General features: G+C 39.4%; 1 protein-coding gene across 1 annotated transcript; it reads left to right on the forward strand.

Annotated features, from left to right (window-relative positions):
- Positions 1-12517: 12517 nt before the first annotated feature.
- LOC109153397 lies at positions 12518-15444 on the forward strand. Its single transcript, XM_019301290.1, has 3 exons — positions 12518-12596; positions 12869-12892; positions 12974-15444. The coding sequence occupies exons 1-3, from the start codon at positions 12518-12520 to the stop codon at positions 15442-15444; spliced, it is 2574 nt and encodes an 857-aa protein (XP_019156835.1).
- Positions 15445-20803: the final 5359 nt, after the last annotated feature.

Genomic DNA, 20803 nt, shown 5'->3' on the forward strand with positions numbered 1-20803 from the left:
TTATTCTGATATTTTTCCTTCCTTTGATCTCTGTAGAAAAAATAGCATTCGGGACGAGTATGACCTTTTGTGTGACAGTAGTGACAAATGGGAGTATAATATTTAACTTTGGCAATCTTATTTTTGAATCTCGAATAATGAGATTGATAAGTTGATTTGTCCAGGTCAGTGTTATTACCGTATCTCCTTTCCTTGATTTCTACTGACTGAGATGACTGTCCTTGTTCATACCTGTGATATGCTGTTGTAACACCCCGTGTTACGGCCTTTAATCCCGGATTTATTATTTAATTAATCCCACTAATAATAATTAAATATGATTTAATTCGGTTAGATTTCCCTTTAATTAATTAATGAGGTCCACCATGAACCGTGGACCCTTGCCTAAATGAGAGTCTTAGGCCTGTTAGGAATAAAGGAAGTAGGCCTTTTACTATTCAGATTATGATTAGGATTCTCTTTAATTAATTAATATGGTCCACTATGGACCATGGACGCTTATCCCTAAAACAAGGCCTTAGTCCTATAAGGAATAGAATTAGTAAACCCAAACCATTCAGGCCCTAATTAGGAGTCTTAAATATATAAATAGGGATATAGAAGGCACCTAGATTTTTCACCACAATAATCTCTCACCACACAAGAAGTTCCAAGAATCCCATTAGGAGAAATCAAGAAAGAAGAAAGCTTAAAGAAAGACCCTTCATAGCCAAGGAATTAATTAAGGCTAAGAGGTAACCCATGTCTCAACAAAACCTATTTTCATAGCTATGATTCCCCTGTTAGGATTTCCCCATATTATTTTGTATTGATGATTCATGATATTATTATTGATGAGATGATTCCATGGGTGATCTTGATGATGAGAGGTTCTCGATAATTATGGTGTTCTTGATGATTATATTGTAACACCCCGTGTTACGATCCCTAAAATCAATTAAATCATTTAATCAATTACCCAAAAGAAAGAATTAAATCACAATAATTAATTAGGAAAGGCCCACCATAGTCCACGGGCCCTTAAATATTAGTTCCTAACTAGGACTCCTAATTATATAAATAGGGGACTTAAGAGGCACCTAGAACCCCCCCACCACAATAATGTCTCACCACCCAAAGAGCTCCAAGAATTCCCTTAGAAGAAATCAAGAAAGCAAGAAAGCTTAAAGAAAGACCCTTCATAGCCAAGGAATTAATTAAGGCTAAGAGGTAACCCATGTCTCAACCAAACCTATTTTCTTAGTTATGATTCCCCTCTTAGGATTTCCCCATATTATTGTGTATTGATGATTTGTGATATTATTATTGATGATTGGTGGGATGATTTCCATGGGTGATCTTGATGATGAAAGGTTCTTGATGATTATGGTGTTCTTGATGATTATATGACGTTCTTGATAATTACATAGTGTTCATGATGTTCTTAATGATTATATGAGGTTCTTGATAGTAATATGATATTCCAACCGAATCTTGATTTTGGAAGATGAATTGTGTTCTTGTTGATTTAAAAATAATTAGAACCCCAGGTTATATCGTGGAATTTGTATGGTATTATTCATGGTATATTTGGGCGGGATTTCGCATGATTGGGTATTTATTATGTTTAGAAAAGCATGATAGGTTATGTGCCGTTTGTTTCTTGATTTTGATCCGTTAATTGTCTACGTGTGTTATCAATTGCGTTTGAAAGTGTCTAAACATGGTTTCGGGTTCCACAAAGGTTCCCGGGGCATTTTTGGTGAAAAGAGTCAGAGGGGGGTAGGTGGGGGTAGGGGACCCGCCACCTACCCGCGGCCAAAAAGGGGAGCTCCGGCAGCAGGCAGGCAGCTGCACGCCGGGCACCCGCTGCCCGGAACAGTAAATACCGGCGGGTGAACCCCCACCCACCGGCTACCCGCTGGATCCCACACTTCGGGACCCCGGCTTCCCCGTTTGATGTTCCCCCGACCCCCGTGGTGTCCCAACGGACTCCGTCTATCGTGCCTATGTCTTGTTTGATTTTCGGGTACCGTTCGTAGGTCGTATGAGTCTTATATATTGCATGCTAGTCGAATTGGTATCCCGTTGACCTAGGTGAAAGAAGTCTGAACCCCTTAAGACTATTCTTAGAATGTGAAGGATCACGCATAGGTTTTGTTATACGTTTTCTCCCCCTTCCCAATGTGTTAATATGGGTTGCATGTGCTTGCTATGTGTTATGTGTGCATGTTACCCCGATTTGGTTGAGATCAATCGAGCTATACGGGCAGTCGGGTGGGCTGTGAACCATACCGGCTGTTAACCAGGCTGGTAAAGACCGGTCAGGTATATAAATATTATATAGGACTAAGGTCCACTATACGAGCAGTTGAATGGGTTGAGAACCATCCCAACTGTTAACCAGGCTGGTAAAGACCGGTCAGGTATATAAATATTATATAGAGTTGCGGCTCATCGGTCGGTTGCGATTGACCCCTCCGTAGTGTGAGACGGGGCAGGGTGCTGCTGTAACACCCCAGATATTCAAGATATTTAAAACTTATAAAATAAAGGTGAAATCTCATTAAGTCCCAATCAGAGTACGAGAGTACGGGGTGCTATACCACACCTGAGCTAGAGAACTCAGGTGCACAGGCTAACTAACTAATGTCCCAATAATATAAATGCATAAACTTGGCACGCAGGCCAAAAGGGAAACTAACTACTTCTACGCTCCAAGATCTAGCGCACTTCAGTGACCTATTCTTCTGTGCCTGAATGTAACACCCCGTGTTACGTCCCTTAATCCCGAATTAATTATTTAATTAATTCCATTAATAATAATTAAAAAGGATTTAATTTGATTAGAAATCCCTTTAATTAATTAAACGTGGTCCACCACAGATCATGGACCCTTGCCTAAACTAGAGTCATAAGCCTATTAGGAATAAAGAAAGTATACCTTTACTATTCAGATTATGGTTAGGATTCTCTTTAATTAATTAATATGGTCCACCATGGTCCATGGGCCCTTATCCCTAAAGCCAACCCCTTAGTTCTATAAGGAATAGAATTAGAAAACCCATGCCACTTACCCCCGAACAGAAGCTTTGAAGTTTTCAAGCGTTGCCTTGCAGCGAGTAACGGGTTGTATGCTAATGCAAGTGTTAAGTCGGTAGCCTGCATCAAGTTCACCCTAGAGCCGGAGAGAAGGACATCCAACCCGTGTTTTGGATCTAGCAGTTGTAACCTTGTCGGAACTGACGAATCAAGTTCAAGCAGATGCCGAGCTCAAGTTAAGTAGTGGGGGTACCTTGTTTCCGTTGGTTGAAGAAGCCAGCAGAGATCAGTTGAAGATGCAACCCTGGTTCTGTGATCCCGAGTGATCTAGTTAAAGTTCTTGTGGTGTCAGTTTCTGTTTGTGGCTTGTTCCTTAGCTGAGCCGTCTCATTTTGAGTAGATCGTTGGTTAGTTTTGAGCAGGGTTAGGCTCGGTGTGAAGTTAGCTTCCCTTTCCAGTAAATCTTTTATCTATCACCTTATCTTTCTTTCTTGTCTTACCTTTGTGAACCCTCAACCTATCTCTAAGTCTTGTCTCTTATTTTGTTAACCGACGGTTTTGGTGTTGAATTTCGTTGTGTCCAAGCCTATCAATTCTACCACCTTAATCTGAACCCTTGTTTTCTCTAATTTTGGTTAGTGGCGATCACCTTTGTTGCTTAAAACCTCTTTTGTAACTCATCTCTTAAGCTTTGTCATCCATTTCGCAAGCCGACCGTTTTCGTTGTGGAACCTTGCTGCGTCCCTTGCTTGTTTTGTTAGCAGGTTCGTTGGTAGTTGTTGCTCAGTTGTGCGTTTAGTTGTTCTCTCTCGTTTGCCGTGGTTTTTATCTCGTGGTTTGGGTAGTCGGTTTAGTTGCTTTGCCTTTTGAAGACGCCGTTCGCCGCAGTTAACCAGAGGTTGGACCAGCTTGAGGCCAGTTCTAGCCGAGGAAGAGCCGACAAAGAGGATGATGAAGAATCCGAGGAGTCAGAGAGTGAGTCCTTCTAGTGGAGCTGTGGCTACCTTGTTCGTTCTTCCTTAGTAGTTGTATCTTCTTAGCCGTTGTTACCGTTTGGTTGTTGTTTGCCTTTTATGCTTGTTTTGCTTGTTGTCTTGTTGTTTAGTTAGCTTTGTAGTTGGTGTTTTGTGTTGGTTGTCTAGATCTTAGTTGTTGGCTAGATTTCGGTGTTTATGTTGGGACTACAGTTCGTGATGCTCAAAATATCCGTTTGTTAAATTCTTTCCTTATGTTAGTATTGTAACCTAACCTAGTAGACCATCCTCATTTCTTTCCTTACACTTTCTAAAAATCTAGCTCCACCTTCTCTCAAAAAAGGTAGATAGCTTTTCTTCCAAGCCAAGTTGAAGCCTTGCCAAAACTTCAAGAGGTGCCTCCAAGATTCAATCTTTCATATATTTGGGCATCTAGGAGGGTAAGATCTAAGTTCATCTTGTGTTTTTAGTATTTTCTAAGGAGTCTTTTCTTAAAGATAGGATCTTTATGATATTTTGGTGTGTTCTTGAAGTGGGTTTGGAAGGTGAGCTTTGTGAGGAGCTTGTTGAGGTTTAAAGTGAAGTCTTTAGTCTTCAAGAGGTAACCCATGCTCTACAAAATCTATTTTGCATACCTATATGTGATTTATTGGATTCTACTTATGTTTTTTGCTAAGAAATGTGAGTGTTTATGCATTGTCTTGTGAAAATGCATATCTAGAGCTTGTTAATAGGGTTCAATTGTGCCATTGCTTGGAATTTCCTTTGATTCAAGTCATTTTGTTGTATTGGGTGAGATTTGGCATGTTTTGGACTTGAATTTGAGCTTGGAGTTGCAAATCCCCGAAGGGATTATTTTGGGCACAGGTATGTACCCGCGGGCGGAACGACGGGTAGAGCTCCACCCGCCGCCCACCCACAGGGAACATGAGCCGGTGGGTAGTGTACCCGCGGGCGAAACCACGGGTGGGAGCCTACCTGTGGGCCTACCCGCGGGGAACACTATGGTGTTTGATTGGGATTTGTTCCCCGTGATTCCTTTTCCTCGGTATTTGATCTTTTGACATCCCGATGTTCTTTTGTGGAACCATTTGATTGTCTTCTTGATGTTTCGTATGTCTAAAACTATATGGTAGGTATCCATGTAGGTTTTGGTGTCTTGAATAGTGCTAAGTTTCAATATTGTGTTTCGTTGAACCGTGATGAGTCTTGTGTGTTCCTCGGAACTACGTTTGGTTTACCCGTTTGATAAGTATGCTAGTTTGGTGTTTAAATGCTAGTGTGTGTGTTGTTTGTACCTTCCGATTGGTTGATGATAACTTGTGTTATTCATCGTTGTTGTTGTTGGACTGTGATCCATTCCTTGATTGAGTATGGTTTCATATCTTTGTTGTGATCCGTTGATTGATTCCTGATGAGGTGTGATGCGTGTGTGGCTGTACCTGGATTGCACGATTTCGATTTATGGGGCCTTAATCACCAAGGTACGGCAGCGGTCCTCGTGGCGGCCGTGACGTGATTACGGAGTTTGTGACCTTTGTGTAAGGTTCATGTGTTTCTTGGGTGGCATGTGTTGCCGTGTGTGTGATCGGTACCCTCGTGTACTATGAATTGGTGGTCTTGTTGGTGGTTTGTTGGTGGGGGACGACGGTCCCAGGAGGGAAAAGGTTGGACTAAGAAGTACAGGGGTCCTGGAGGTAATGGTTCGAAGAAGAAATAAGGTTGGGGGTAGCCATTAGGTTAGAACCGGGCATAAGGAAGGCATATAAACTCGTGATGGGTAATGTCACGAGGGCTTGTGTAGCCGTTGTTGTGAGTTTTTCTCTTGTGACGTGTGTAGTCACAAAGGCAAGTGTTGCCTTAGCATGTGTTGCCGTTGGGTGTGTCCTTATTCCTTTGCATTATGTATGTCGGGTGTTGATCTATTGTGTGATGATAGATCATACCTTGAGACTTCTTGTGAGTCGTGTTGTTCTTTGTGGTCTTGGGATGTCTTCCCATGTTCTTGTTGAGAGTGTTGAGTCTTGTGTTGATTATTACTCTTGATTTTGTACTTATATATATTTATTCCGTTTCTAAAATGGCTTTACAAACTTATATCTTACTTATGTATGTTATTTCACATGTATTGGTGGGTTACTGATAGGAATATTTTTGTAAGTTTTGATGAGGCAAATGTACTTTAGATCCCCTTAGTTTTTAGGTCTTTTAGTACAAGCATCATAAATCTGAATATCGAGTCAAAAGGAATCTACCATAGGAAGAACAAGATTAATTTGAGAAATTAATTTTGGTCCTACGAGTATTCATCCGAGAAAGAAGCATAAAACAATGGCGTTGCAAGGAATAACTGGATGAGCCTAACAGTGAAATGGTAGAAGTCTTTACTTAAAACGATTACATCCAAGATCGATTTTCCCCAAGGATTTATTTTTTACAAGTCAAACTTTCGGACAAGCACAATGTGCCAAGGAGCACAATGCTACCAAAAGAGCACGATGTATTAAAAAGAGCACAATGTGCGAAGGAGCACAAAGCTACCAAAAGAGCACGATATTAGTATTCATATTAATATTAATGAAGTAAGAATTATAGAAATAATATATTACTAAATATAACTATGGTAACATTTTTTTTTTGGTGGGGATGGTTACATTTAATTAAGGCTCAAGTGTCAAATCGCACCATGAACAAATTGCGATATATCATGCCGCACCCTGATCTTTCATAAGTGCTGATTCGAGGCACAAACTAAAAAAATTTGTCCGCCTAGACGTTTTTATCGGTTTCCCAATACCCTTGATGACATGGCGCCGGTATACTATGAGGTGACCTTATTGATTTTAATTAAAAATGAGAAATGGAGTCTAGGTAAGCATGATGTTCATGATGCTGGTCAAGAAGTCTTCTTCCTCCGCCAAGACTTGCTCCCGCTTCGCCGCTATCAGTGTAAAAATGATTCCGCCGCTGGTCAAGAAGTCCATGTAAAAATGATTCCGCCTCTCGTCCAGAATCCAGATGCTCTGGTTCCAATGATGGTCGTCCCCTCGCAAATCTCCCTATGAGAGAGAACTTTTCCTCTGCATCCACCAAATTCTTCCACTCCGACGCTGAAATTTGCACACTCGATCGACGATCCTCTGAAATCTCATTCGGATTATCGAATCTCATTGACCGATCTGCTCCATCTCGCATCGAAATCTCCGATCTGACATTTTATCGCAAATCTGCTTCCTCTCGCCCCTGTGTTGCTATTTCTGGAAATCACATAGTCTGGTAGTGAATCACTCAGAAAACCACTGATATGAGCTACTGGAAACCTCCTCGCAAATTTTGCAAAATTTCTAATTTCCGGTGACGTAACAAATACACCCCTGCCTTAGATTTCTTTAGAGCAGCTAATCTCGATGTTCATGATGCTGAAAACGGTGAAATCCTCGATGAGTATATATAAAATTGTAAAAATCTTGAGGATTTGTCCAGAATGAGCAGTTTTGATCTCTCAAATTGGGCATTGAATCACTTCTGCAAAATGGTTCCTAACCTTGCAGAGTATATACAAATGCTTTTTATTTGCATTTTCTCCACTGCCTAAACCTCTGTTGACTTGGATTAAGAGATGCATGCAAACACTTATTATTTTTGGATTGGATTTTGCTTAGCTTTGTATTACAGTATCATGGAGTTTTCTGGCCACTCCTGTATTTCCGGCGGCATGGTTGCTGTGCAAGTTTTCTATGCAGTGTTCCGTCGGCAGCTTTCAAGGCATCCAACAGTTCACATGATTTTTATTCTCGATTTTTCAGATCCAAGCGTGGTCAGTATGTCTTGAGCGAATTGGATTTAGGATTTGGTTTCAGATTTCATTTTTGGGTTTATTAGAGAGAAGTGATGAAATTGACTGCCACCTCTACAAATTATAACACGTCAACAACTAAATACTTCCACATCAGCAAGTTATGACCTATTACTTGAAAGCAACCTGTAAAAAAGTCTAGGCGGACAAATTTTTTTAGTTTGTGCATCGAATCAGCACTTATGAAAGATCGGGGTGCGGCATGACATATCGCAATTGGTTCATAGTGCGATTTGACACTTGAACCTTTAATTAAATCTAAATAAAATCAACCTTACCAATTGAAGAATGTAAGAAAAAGATATTGTGTGGCATGTGCATGGTAATAATAATGTGAAAGATAACAGAAGTTATAACGGCAGGGATATTTTTGTCCAAATAATTATGTAGTACAACATTTAAAGCATAAGGTACAAGAAAAGTTAACAGAAAAAACAGACATAAAACCAGGAACATAACTTGGATTGAAGCTTATTATGTTTTTAGATTTGTAAAGCAAATATTATAGTGTAATAGAGTTCATAGTACTCAAAAATATATTTGTAAATCAGTCAAAATTAACTTTATCAATATGAGGAGTTAGCCTACCCCACTCTTATATAAGTAGGGGGTAGATTTTGATTTTACCTACTCGTTAAAGAGCGAGCCTCTGAGGCTTGTTTGCTCAACCGCCTGTATTTTTTTAAAGAGGGAAAATAAGTTCACAGATCGTAATTCCAGATCACAAATGGCCAAATCTTCAAATTTGTAAATCTGAAATCCATAATCCCAAATGACCGCAGTAATGTTTGTTTAAATTTTGTTTATGCTTATTATTATTTTTTGATTATTATTATTATTATGCATATTATTATTTTAACACTTTTATAGTGGTGTATTACTTGTATACTATTCTTGCTTGTAATCGGTATTAGACTTGTGAATTGGGCAAATTATGTTGTGAATTGGGCAAATTAGAGGGTGAGAGTTTTGTTTATCTGAGTTTGAATTGTTTGAGTGAAGGTTAGCAGAAGGAAGATGAAGATCGATGAAGATGATATGAACCAGAATTGGGAAATGCTACTAATCTGTGGGCAATGACCACAGCTTTTTTTTTTAAACTTCTAGTCAAAAGATTCCATGGCTTTCTCCAACTTGGTGCAATAATTCAAGATGTGGGGGCCCATGTTTTATTTATTTATTTATTTATTTGTAATTATCAGGAAAATTTGCTGTCTGTGCACAAAGTAAGCTAGGTAATATAAAACCCCACCAAATCAATCAGCTTAGGTTGTAATAGATTCATTAGGTTGTTCTGATTGAAAGTTAAATTTGTAACTTTATAGTTATCAAATCAACAGTCTAATTAATTTTTTTTTTCTTTTTGAAAACAGTCTAACCAACTTAGTTAGGTGATTCATGTATTTTTTTTTTAACCAATCAAATAGAGATTGATTGAAAATTCATGCCAATCTTAATTGAATTTGTCTCATTTTGAGAGTAGACATATCATTTTGTTATCATCAGCCCCATGTCCTTTAACATAGTGGATCTTGTTCTGTCTGTGAAAATTTTATTTGTGGAAGAAATTATTGAATATAGGTAAGATATTACTTGTCTTGACATTTAAATAACATCTTTCTCTTTGATTTGCATGATATGTAAATATTAATTATTATTCAAAATACATATCAAAATGGTACGTTAACCATTGACACTACACAAATCTCTATTATAGAGCAACGGTAACTTATGACCGCCAATTATATATTAAGGAAGCGATTTTTATCTTCCTTGTGATGCATGGCAGCCATCCAAACACGGACTTGTAACCATATATTTGAACCCCATATATGATTTTCTACAACTTGATGCAATAATTCAATACTGGGGGCGGACAATTTCCAAGCAAATAAAAGGAGACTTCAATTTCCTACCAAAATCAATATAATATATTTTCGTTTTCATTATAAAGTTCAATAAACATTATCCTGAATAAATATATTTATTTAATCAAAATATCTTCTACAGATTATATTGTTGATTCCTAGTAGTAGCCCAATACAAGCCAACAACTTGAATATACTTATCAAATTTTGCAGCTGAAGATCTAAAAAAACCTGTGAACCGCAACCCCAACCCCGACCCACCCATTTCAATGATATCCAAAAACACCCATAAGTCTTGAATAAACACTGCAAAAACAGCCACAACAACCATTTACTCTTCAACAGTCAACACCTACCTCTTACTTCATTCTCTTCTACTAATTTTGCTCGACGCTATGTGGGTGCAGAACCATGTAGAGAGTTGTGCATAGCTAGTATTTGGTATCCTTAGATATTCTCTCTTTCGATTGATCTAAAAAAGTAGGTAGCTACTAGCAAGCTAGCTAGATAGAAGCAAATGATAGCCACAATGACAAATTGCCAAATCCCAATACAAAACTGCCTAAGAAGTTGTCAAAGTTTCAAAGTACAATATTACAACTAAGTATGAATATAGATATATAGAAAAAATTGAGGTATTGCTTTATATTGAACATCAATCATGATTCAAATGCCAATCAAAACCAACCAACCACTGAGATGCTTTCTTCAAGCAATATAATCTTCTTAGCTAGCTAGCTAGCTAGTTGCTCGTCCTGAATTTACTTGGTTGATTTCACAGAAAAATTAAAGGATGACATACTATACATACATCAGATTCTGGTTGTGTCACAGATCGAATTGTCAAAACTCATGATCTGGCAGTCAGTTTAAAGTTGTTGCTGCACCTTCGTTCTATACATTACTCACTGATCCAGGATTTGATCATTGCTTTAATTTCGACCCAACTAACACATAGAATTAAAGCAAGCTCCCCAACATTGCCTGAAGTCATTTATGAATTGAATGTGGTTGAATAATGGAGGGTTTTTGACTGAAATGGGCATTGGGAAGTGTTTGTGGACAATAATGGGAGGTCAAATTTTTTTGGACAAAAATGGGAAAACCGAGTTTGGGAAACGCGGTTGAGGTCAAACCCGCGTTTCCCAAACTCGGATGGAGGGGTTGCATACGCTACGGACAACCGCATTTGGAAAATGCGGTTGTCGTATAATATACGACAGCCGCATTTCTCAAATGCGGTTGTCGTTTACACATTCCAAATGCGGCTCTCGTATATTACACGATAGCCGCATTTCCCAAATGCGGCTATGGTATTCCTTCATCGCCGGCACGCCACCGGCCGGCGTTCTAGCCGGCGTCATAAACGCGTTTGGGAAATGCGTTTTTCGAAAAAACGCATTTCCCAAACGCGTTTATGTCCATGGCGGGCCGGATATTATTCTAATGGTTTTTTTACGCAAATGCCTTTGTTCTGGGCACATAATATTTTTCTAAATTTTGCGACTCTAATGCGCGTGTTAGTATCCGATAGTCTACATTTACATATTTATACTTTTTTTGAAGTTGAGTAGAGTAGACTAGAGTTGTGATTGGAATTTCTGTGTATTAAACTACACTTTACGAAATTTAATTTGAGGACACAATGCAGAACAAGAATTTTGAGGGCGTTTGTAGTATGTAACTGCAACAAAATATATGCATCTAATCGGTGGTTTTTAAGAAAGTCGTAAAAAACAAAGCATAAAATTTTGTATATGCACGTTTCATGATATTGTATTTAATTAAAATTTTATGCGTAATGTTAATAAAAAAATTGTCGATTACATGGCATATATAAATCATATAATAAATGATTACAAATTACATAGTTTGGAATATAAAATTGCATAGCTTTTAATTTGAAAGACTAATATTACACATTGAATATTATTTTGCATAAATAAACAAATATTCGTTACAAATTTCACAAAGGTAAACCCATGTGGCAGCGTATTACCCGTCAGCTTATAACATGTGGGCGACGCCACGAATGAATAATATCCCATTTGGGCTTTGAATTGAAGGAGTATATATGCGGAATTGTGAGGCTGCTGTCCCCGACGAATAAATAATGTCCCTCGTGGATTTTGAATTGAAGGAGTATGTCTGCAGAACTGTCAGGCTGCTGTTCTGACAAAAGAATTACCACTCGTTGTCAATGAAACTTTGATTGAGGTGCATTTTGTCAACGTAACAACAACCTAGCAATGTAAAGTGAGAGTTATAGAAAAAAAAATTAAGAAGTGGTTGTATTAAAAATTTAGGATAATTACGTCGAAACTCACCGCAAATCCAACAGTTCCGTGCATAACAAGAGCAATCGATTGTGATTGTAATCACAAGCACTTGCTCTAACCTCAAACCCAACGAACAAAAGAATAGCAATGGCGGAAAGAACCTTTCCCTTCCGAATCGCTCGAAACTCTCATCTCTCGGGTTTATAGGCATTCGCGAGATTTAATTGCATGACATTCAACATTATCCACCGTTGTATCAGGGTGTGATCAAATTTCAAATATTTTGAGAAATTTCCAATAAAAAAATAGAAATTTACAACTCCGAAATTTAGAAAAATACAGCATGAAATTCAACATGATTAAATATCTTGTTGAAATTCAAGAATACAAAGAGAACAATTTATAGTCCAAGATGTGTAATGCATCCAAAAAAATTTAAATTCTATCCTAATTAAATTTACATGGGCTGTTAGCCCTGAGATGACAACCCATGCGTTGTCATCTCACGGCTGACAGCCCATGTGGGCTGTCAGCCCGGCTGACAGTCCCGTATGGGCTGGCGCCGAGATGACAGCCCCTTTGGGCTGTCATTTCGATGGTAGCTCAAGCCCATGTGGGTGTCATAATGAGATGTTATCTCATTATGACAACCCATGTGGGTTGATTCATGTATTGTTTTTAACCGCGCAGTGTGTTGAGTTTTTTGAAGTGTGGCTTTTACAAAGTGATCTGTAAAAGTTGGCACTGTGGAACCGGAGTTAATTAAAGGTTAGTGTATTTTAGCATTTTTTATTTTTTAAAGTTTATTTTTGTTAGTTTGTAACGCGTTTTTTATCATAGTTATATCTGATATGTATTTTTTTTTTGCAGGAATTACGTTAAGGATAATGGCAGGCATGAATTTCACTTCTGTATATGAAATTATTTTTTATTGTAATTATAATTTTATCATGTATGAGATTTTATTTTCTATAGGTAACCAGGTGGTTGTGTTGATATGTCGTCATTCCGAATATGATGGGCATAGAGATGATGTGGATTTCAACATTGCTCCTCAAAATGCCGTGTTCGTCTCTGCAACATCTTCATTCGAACAGTTAGTCGCCGAGATTAAGAATTGTTTTCAAATTGGAGACAATGTTGGTGCTATATTGTTATGGGGAAAATTTCAGCCAAATCAATCTCTGGGTGATGTAGTTTATCCATTTCCAATAACCGATAATCAGACATGGTCATATTTTTTGGGGGTTATGTCAACGTTTGGGGCGCTAGTGGTTTTTGTGAAACTTTCACTGCCTTTCCATTCAACATTGAACATGAACATTGTTCAAGGGGGTACTAGCGTTGACCGCACGCCCATTAGAACATGTGAAACACGAAGGCGTAGTGTTGGTCGATCACGACAAAGCACGCAAGCAGAGCACATACAGATAGTACCAATGGATCATCTTATTTGTGACGCGAATAATGCCATTTTAGACGAAGAAACAAACACAAGTGGGGATGAATGTTTGTTTCCTTCCGATGATGATGATGACGACCCTGATTATGAGCCCGTTGAAGAGGTTGAATCGTCTGCCAACACGTCCATACATGATACGGGTGCTCGTCCGCCAACACATGATCCGGATTGGTACAATGATTATACATCATACGGGAATGCTTTTCAAACTGCTAGTTCGTCCATTGGAGTTGGAATGGTGTTCGACAGCTACCGACAGTTAAAGAATATGGTGACACAACACAATCTTGACCAACATACGCAGTTTAAAACGGCGACCAAGAAGAGCAAATATTGGAAGGCTACCTGTTTATATCCCCAACAGTGTGCGTGGATGATTAGTGCTGCGCAGATCCAAGATTCCGATGCATGGAAAGTTAAAAAGTTTCATAATATCCACGGATGCCGTGTGGACTATACGGAGGGCGGAGATGACTACAACCTTACCAGTAAAGTGATTGCGGAACTAATTTTGCAAAAAATTGCAGATGATCCGCGATACAAAATTAAATACGTCATCGAAGATGTCAAGGCAATATGGGGTATTCGGGTTGATTACAAGAAGGCTTGGTACGCAAAGGTCATCGCGTTGGAGACGCTGTATGGAAAGTGGGATGAGTCCTACAACATATTGCCACAGACGTTAATGGCCATACAGCAAACAAATCCAGATTCCGTTGTTGATACTGTGTACACGGAAACGGGAGTCCCGAATGAGTTTCGATTTAAGTATGTGTTTTGGGCATTCAAACCGGCAATTGAAGGGTTTAAACACTGTTTACCCGTACTTACGGTCGATGGGACGCATTTGTACGGAAAGTACAAAGGACACCTTCTATTAGCAGTAGCTATAAATGCCAACAAAGAAATACATCCAGTTGCATACTCAATTGTTGACGCTGAAACAGGAGATAGTTGGATTTGGTTCCTGAGATTGCTGGCTGAAAATGTTTTTGGCGATTTGGAACACATTTGTATTATCTCGGATAGGCATGGTGGCATCGACCATGCATTTCGGGAAGTACCTGAACTGGCCGAGCCGCGGGTCCAGCGTCGATACTGCCTCCGACATTTGTGGTCAAATTTGATGACCAAGTTTAAGAACAAGGAATTAAAAAATCTATTTTGGCAGGCTGGTTGTGCTATGGATGTTCGGGGGTTTGAGGCGGTAATGAGTATAATTCGGGCAACTGATGAGGCGGCATATAATTACTTGATGGCAATCCCTGCCCGGTTTTGGGCCCTAAGTCACGATGGGGGATTTAGACATGGATTGATGACGACCAACAGCTCGGAATCTTTCAACAACAGCCTAAAGCGTTGTCGTCTTCTGCCCGTCTCGGCTATAGTGAAGCTAACGTACGAAAAAGCTGCTTTAATGTTCGCCGAGAGGCGTACAGCTGGAATGGTAATGCAACAAGGGGGGTTGCAATGGCCACGTAATATTCTTGATGAGATGTTGAAAAGGGAAAGCCACAAGTACCGCGCCATTGTAAAACGCCATGACGACCTTGACGGTATTTATTCGGTTGAGATTGAAGGTGATATAAATAGGTACGGGAGACCGAACTTCGTGGCGATTAACATCAACGAACAGGTTTGTAACTGTGGCCAGTGGTCTGTGGACGGACTGCCATGCATTCATGCACATGCGGCGTGTCATTACGTTGGTAGAGTCCCCGATGCTATGGTTCTGGATAAATATTCTCTTGCTAAGTATCTCCTAACTTATGAAGGAACCATCATGCCTTTATTGTTTGAAAATTATTGGCCAGTCCCATCTTTTACGACGTTGCCCCCAACAGTTCGACCTGCTGCTGGTCGACCAGGTCGTCGCGCGAGCACAAGAATTCCGAACGAAATGGATTTGAGGGGAAAGCGTTGTAGTGTTTGTCGTTCAGCCAACCACGATATTAGACGATGTCCACGATTGCAAAGGGATTAATGTGTAATATTAATGTACGATATGAGTTCACATTAGTGTTTTTCGTTGTTATGTTTAAATACTAAAAATTGGCACCCAAAAAAAAAATAATTCATTAACTCAAAAGAAAAAAAAATAAGTGACTAGTCATTCGGACTAGTCACCTTGCTTGCTGTCAGTGTACAACTGACAGCAACGTGAATACTCACGTCGCTGGCTGTCAGTTGTACACTGACAGCAAGCAACAGGGCCGGACTGTCACAATTGTCACCCAATTGTGACAGCCCGGCCTTTATTTAGTTTTTTTTTAGTTGGCCCCCAATTGAAGGGGGCCATTTTTAAATAAGGTGTAAAAAAAACTTATACTAATTTGATCAAATATAGATATTGATAAGTGCAATATTAAATTAGAAATTCAATAATACATTACAACAAGTAGTAGAAAAAGTATTTACACATTGATTATGTGCCACAAGGTGGTCGTCTGATATTACGCGCTGGACGACGACGTTGGTAGTGTACTTGAATTTTGGACTGTTGCTGTTCTTGGGTATTGTTCACCACTTGAGATGTATTTATTGTAGCATCTTCGTCATAATAATTCTGAATTGCATGTTCAAATGGCTCATTAGGCCGGATATGCGAAGCACTTCGAATTCGTCGTCCGTCATGCACCGGAGGGGCTTGCGATGACGACCCAACCGCATACGAATTTGTTTGGTCCGCACACGCTTGTGGGGTCATGAATGATGCACCGGCCATTGTTGATTGGTTGAGATCTAATTGAGTGATATCGCCCATATCATATGCAGTATGAAATCCCTGCTCCTCAAAATTAGGACCTCGGCCGTCGGGTTCATCATCGTCTCCTTCAAAATGTACGTCATCATTAAGATCCAACTGGGGAATACGGCGGCGGCGTCGACCGCCTTGGGCACGACGACCCCGGCGATTATCATCGCGACGCCATCACGCATGAGTTCATCTATTCGATCATTCTCTTCATTTTCCTCATTGTCTACATTCTTTTCATCATTATCATCATCATTCTCTTCATCATTATCTATTCTATTACTAGGAAGTACACTTTCACCATGCCATATCCACATGTTGTAATCTTCCTTAAAGCCACGACATATTAAATGACTCCTCACTTACTCAAAACTACGAAATTTCTTAAGATTCTTACAATCATAACATGGGCACGCAAGAAATTCTTCACCATTTATGCTTTTATTTTCTTCAGCATATTTTATAAAATTTTCAACCCCTAGCATGTATTCATGTGTATTGCGTTTCCTATACATCCAACTACGATCCATATCTCTCGTCTGCAAGATTATGAAACTTTAACCGAAATACATATCATATAAGATATAGACAAATGAAGATGGATAAGGCATTTAGTCTATATAATATAATTGAGAATCTATAATTAAGCATTTGGTCAGTTTGTCCAGTATGGAATTACATATTTGAAAATTATTTTATTCCTTTGCATTAGTTTTATTCCAGTTTAAAATCTATAATGCTTTAATCAATACTTTACATTTCTATTTGGTTTTTAATCAATTTATATTTACCTAAAAAAAATAATAATGAAATAGATCAGACTACATAATAAGGCACACATTATATCACATAATAATAATAATAATAATAATAATAATAATAATAATAATAATAATAATAATAAGGCACGCAATATATGACATAGTAATAATAAAAAAAAATAAGGGACACATTATATCAAATAATAATAATAATAATAATAATAATAATAATAATAATATTAATATTAATATTAATATTAATAATAAGAATAATAAAAGAAGAAGAAGAAGAAGTCGCACAGTATATACCTGAAGCGCGCAGTTGAAGGTCGCAAATGGAGGTCGACGCAGCGCTGGTGGAGGTCGCCAGCGGAGGTCGACGCAGTGCAGCTGGAGGTCACCTCTAAACCTTCGTCGTCACTTAGCTGTTGGAGATCGCCGCGCCGCCAAAGTTGCCTTCTCAATCTATGGCTGAAGTCGCTATTAGAGGTCGCTGGCAAACCTTTCCCCTCAACCCATGGCTAAAGTCGGTGGTGGTCAGCGAAATAATGGAGATGGAGGTCGCGGGAGGTGGCTGCTACGTATGAAATGTTGGAGATGAAGAGTATCGGCAGTGGTTGGTGAAGAAGGGCTAAGGATCGGAGTTGGTCAAGAAAGAAGCTTACAATGTACGCTTTAGCTAGCGGTGGTCGATCAGTGAAATATTGTTTTTTTTATTATTATTATTATTATATTTTATTATATAGACCACAGGCTACTGTTCTAGTCTGTTGTCTACAAATTTTTTTTTTTTTTTAAATTGGGAGTGGTTTTCCCTCCTGTTATTTTAAACAACAGATGCTAATTGTTGTTCATAAAATTACAAAAATGTCACCGTGCGAGTTTTTGTCTCTAATTTTCAAACAACAGATGCTAATAGTCTAATATTTTTTGTCAAGTTTGTACTAGTGGTGCTCCGTTTGCAAGAAGTGTGGAGGTGACCACCCCGGCATGGACTGTCATGGGAAACCAATAGAGTGCTTTGTTTGTGGCAAGAAAGGTCACCGGTCCTTTGAGTGCAAGGTTAAGAGGAAGACATCAGCGGACTCGAAACCAGTTGTTTGTGTGGGGCCCCGGTCGGGAAGTAAGCGTCGAAGTGGAAGCAACTATGGACTAGGTGGAAGTGGGATTCAAGATCTGTGTACCAAGTCGGGACCTCAGCAAGGCAAGATCCTCAGTAGTGAGGCGGATGCAAGTGGGAACCGTTGAAGTAAGTTCTTGTACCTTTCGTTGCACCTTCTTTCGTCTTTGTGCCTTTCCTGCGTGTTAGCTTCGAGCGTTTGCTTGTTCTTAAGTCACCCTTGAACCTCGGTAATCTTTTCTCTTCCATAAGCAAACCCAATCACCCTTTTTGCCAAGTGATCCTTTTCTTCCGAACCTTGTTCTTGTTTTCTTTCCGAACCACCTTGTGCAAGGCGGCAGTGACATCAGCTTATGAAGGAATCCAGTAAAGTCTAAGGGTTAAGCCGCGTCAGAATCTAGGTATAGGAACCTCCAGTTCGTCAAGAGTGCAGTGATCGAAGCGTCAAGCCGAAGTTTTCGCCTGAAGTCGAGAATCCTTAACCCTCTTTAAGCCGTTCTTCTCTCCTCTTCTTGTCAAACCAAACGTCTCTTCCGAGAAATCCTTCCTATCTCTTCGAGCCTCGTTCTTGTTTCCTTCTTAAGTTGATTCTGTACAGGGTGACAACCTCGTTATCCTAAGTGGCAACCTTGAAAATCTCGATTCCCTTTCTAATCTACTCTATCCTTGAGCTTAAACCTTGTACCTTTCGTTAGGAAATCCTTTCAATCCCGTCAAACCCCATTCTTGATCCCTCACTTCAAACAATTCTGTGCAAGGTGGCAACCTTATTTTCTAAGTTGCAACTTTGATGACTTTATTCCTAAACCTAATTAATGTCGTCCTCAAGTTTGGAACCTAAACTCTCATCCTCTTTTCCTTTCCAACCTTTGTGTTCTTGAGTTTAATATCTAAACCCTTCCTCCTTCTCAACTCCCTTAAACCTTGTTTTGATTCCTTACTTCTTGAGTTGTAGCTTTGTTCACAATTCTTCTCTTCTTAACCAACATGGTTCTCGAATTGTTGAACCTAAACCCTTCACTCTAATCTTTTCCGTTGAACCGAATCTCTTCTTGTGAGCCTTTGTTTCCCTTAGTTACCCTTCTCCGGTGTTACCATTCCTATTTTGGACCTTACCCCCGAACAGAAGCTTTGAAGTTTTCAAGCGTTGCCTTGTAGCGAGTAACGGGTTGTATGCTAATGCATGTGTTAAGTCGGTAGCCTGCATCAAGTTCACCCTAGAGATGGAGAGAAGGACATCCAACCCGTGTTTTGGATCTAGCAGTTGTAACCTTGTCGGAACTGACGAATCAAGTTCAAGCAGATGCCGAGCTCAAGTTAAGTAGTGGGGGTACCTTGTTTCCGTTGGTTGAAGAAGCCAGCAGAGATCAGTTGAAGATGCAACCCTGGTTCTGTGATCCCGAGTGATCTAGTTAAAGTTCTTGTGGTGTCAGTTTTTGTTTGTGGCTTGTTCCTTAGCTGAGCCGTCTCATTTTGAGTAGATCGTTGACTAGTTTTGAGCAGGGTTAGGCTCGGTGTGAAGTTAGCTTCCCTTTCCGGTAAATCTTTTATCTATCACCTTATCTTTCTTTCTTGTCTTACCTTTGTGAACCCTCAACCTATCTCTAAGTCTTGTCTCTTATTTTGTTAACCGACGGTTTTGGTGTTGAATTTCGTTGTGTCCAAGCCTATCAATTCTACCACCTTAATCTAAACCCTTGTTTTCTCTAATTTTGGTTAGTGGCGATCACCTTTGTTGCTTAAAACCTCTTTTGTAACTCATCTCTTAAGCTTTGTCATCCATTTCGCAAGCCGACTGTTTTCGTTGTGGAACCTTGTTGCGTCCCTTGTTTGTTTTGTTAGCAGGTTCGTTGGTAGTTGTTGCTCAGTTGTGCATTTAGTTGTTCTCTCTCGTTTGCCGTGGTTTTTATCTCGTGGTTTGGGTAGTCGGTTTAGTTGCTTTGCCTTTTGAAGACGCCGTTCGCCGCAGTTAACCAGAGGTTGGACCAGCTTGAGGCCAGTTCTAGCCGAGGAAGAGCCGACGAAGAGGAAGATGAAGAATCCGAGGAGTCAGAGAGTGAGTCCTTCTAGTGGAGCTGTGGCTACCTTGTTCGTTCTTCCTTAGTAGTTGTATCTTCTTAGCCGTTGTTACCGTTTGGTTGTTGTTTGCCTTTTATGCTTGTTTTGCTTGTTGTCTTGTTGTTTAGTTAGCTTTGTAGTTGGTGTTTTGTGTTGGTTGTCTAGATCTTAGTTGTTGGCTAGATTTCGGTGTTTATGTTGGGACTACAGTTCGTGATACTCAAAATATGCGTTTGTTAAATTCTTTCCTTATGTTAGTATTGTAACCTAACCTAGTAGACCATCCTCATTTCTTTCCTTACACTTTCTAAAAATCTAGCTCCACCTTCTCTCGAAAAAGGTATATAGCTTTTCTTCCAAGCCAAGTTGAAGCCTTGCCAAAACTTCAAGAGGTGCCTCCAAGATTCAATCTTTCATATATTTGGGCATCTAGGAGGGTAAGATCTAAGTTCATCTTGTGTTTTTAGTATTTTCTAAGGAGTCTTTTCTTAAAGATAGGATCTTTATGATATTTTGGTGTGTTCTTGAAGTGGGTTTGGAAGGTGAGCTTTGTGAGGAGCTTGTTGAGGTTTAAAGTGAAGTCTTTAGTCTTCAAGAGGTAACCCATGCTCTACAAAATCTATTTTTCTTACCTATATGTGATTTATTG

Source organism: Ipomoea nil, unplaced genomic scaffold, assembly GCF_001879475.1.
Source record: "Ipomoea nil cultivar Tokyo-kokei standard unplaced genomic scaffold, Asagao_1.1 scaffold2482, whole genome shotgun sequence".
In the NCBI taxonomy this organism is placed as follows: domain Eukaryota; kingdom Viridiplantae; phylum Streptophyta; class Magnoliopsida; order Solanales; family Convolvulaceae; genus Ipomoea; species Ipomoea nil.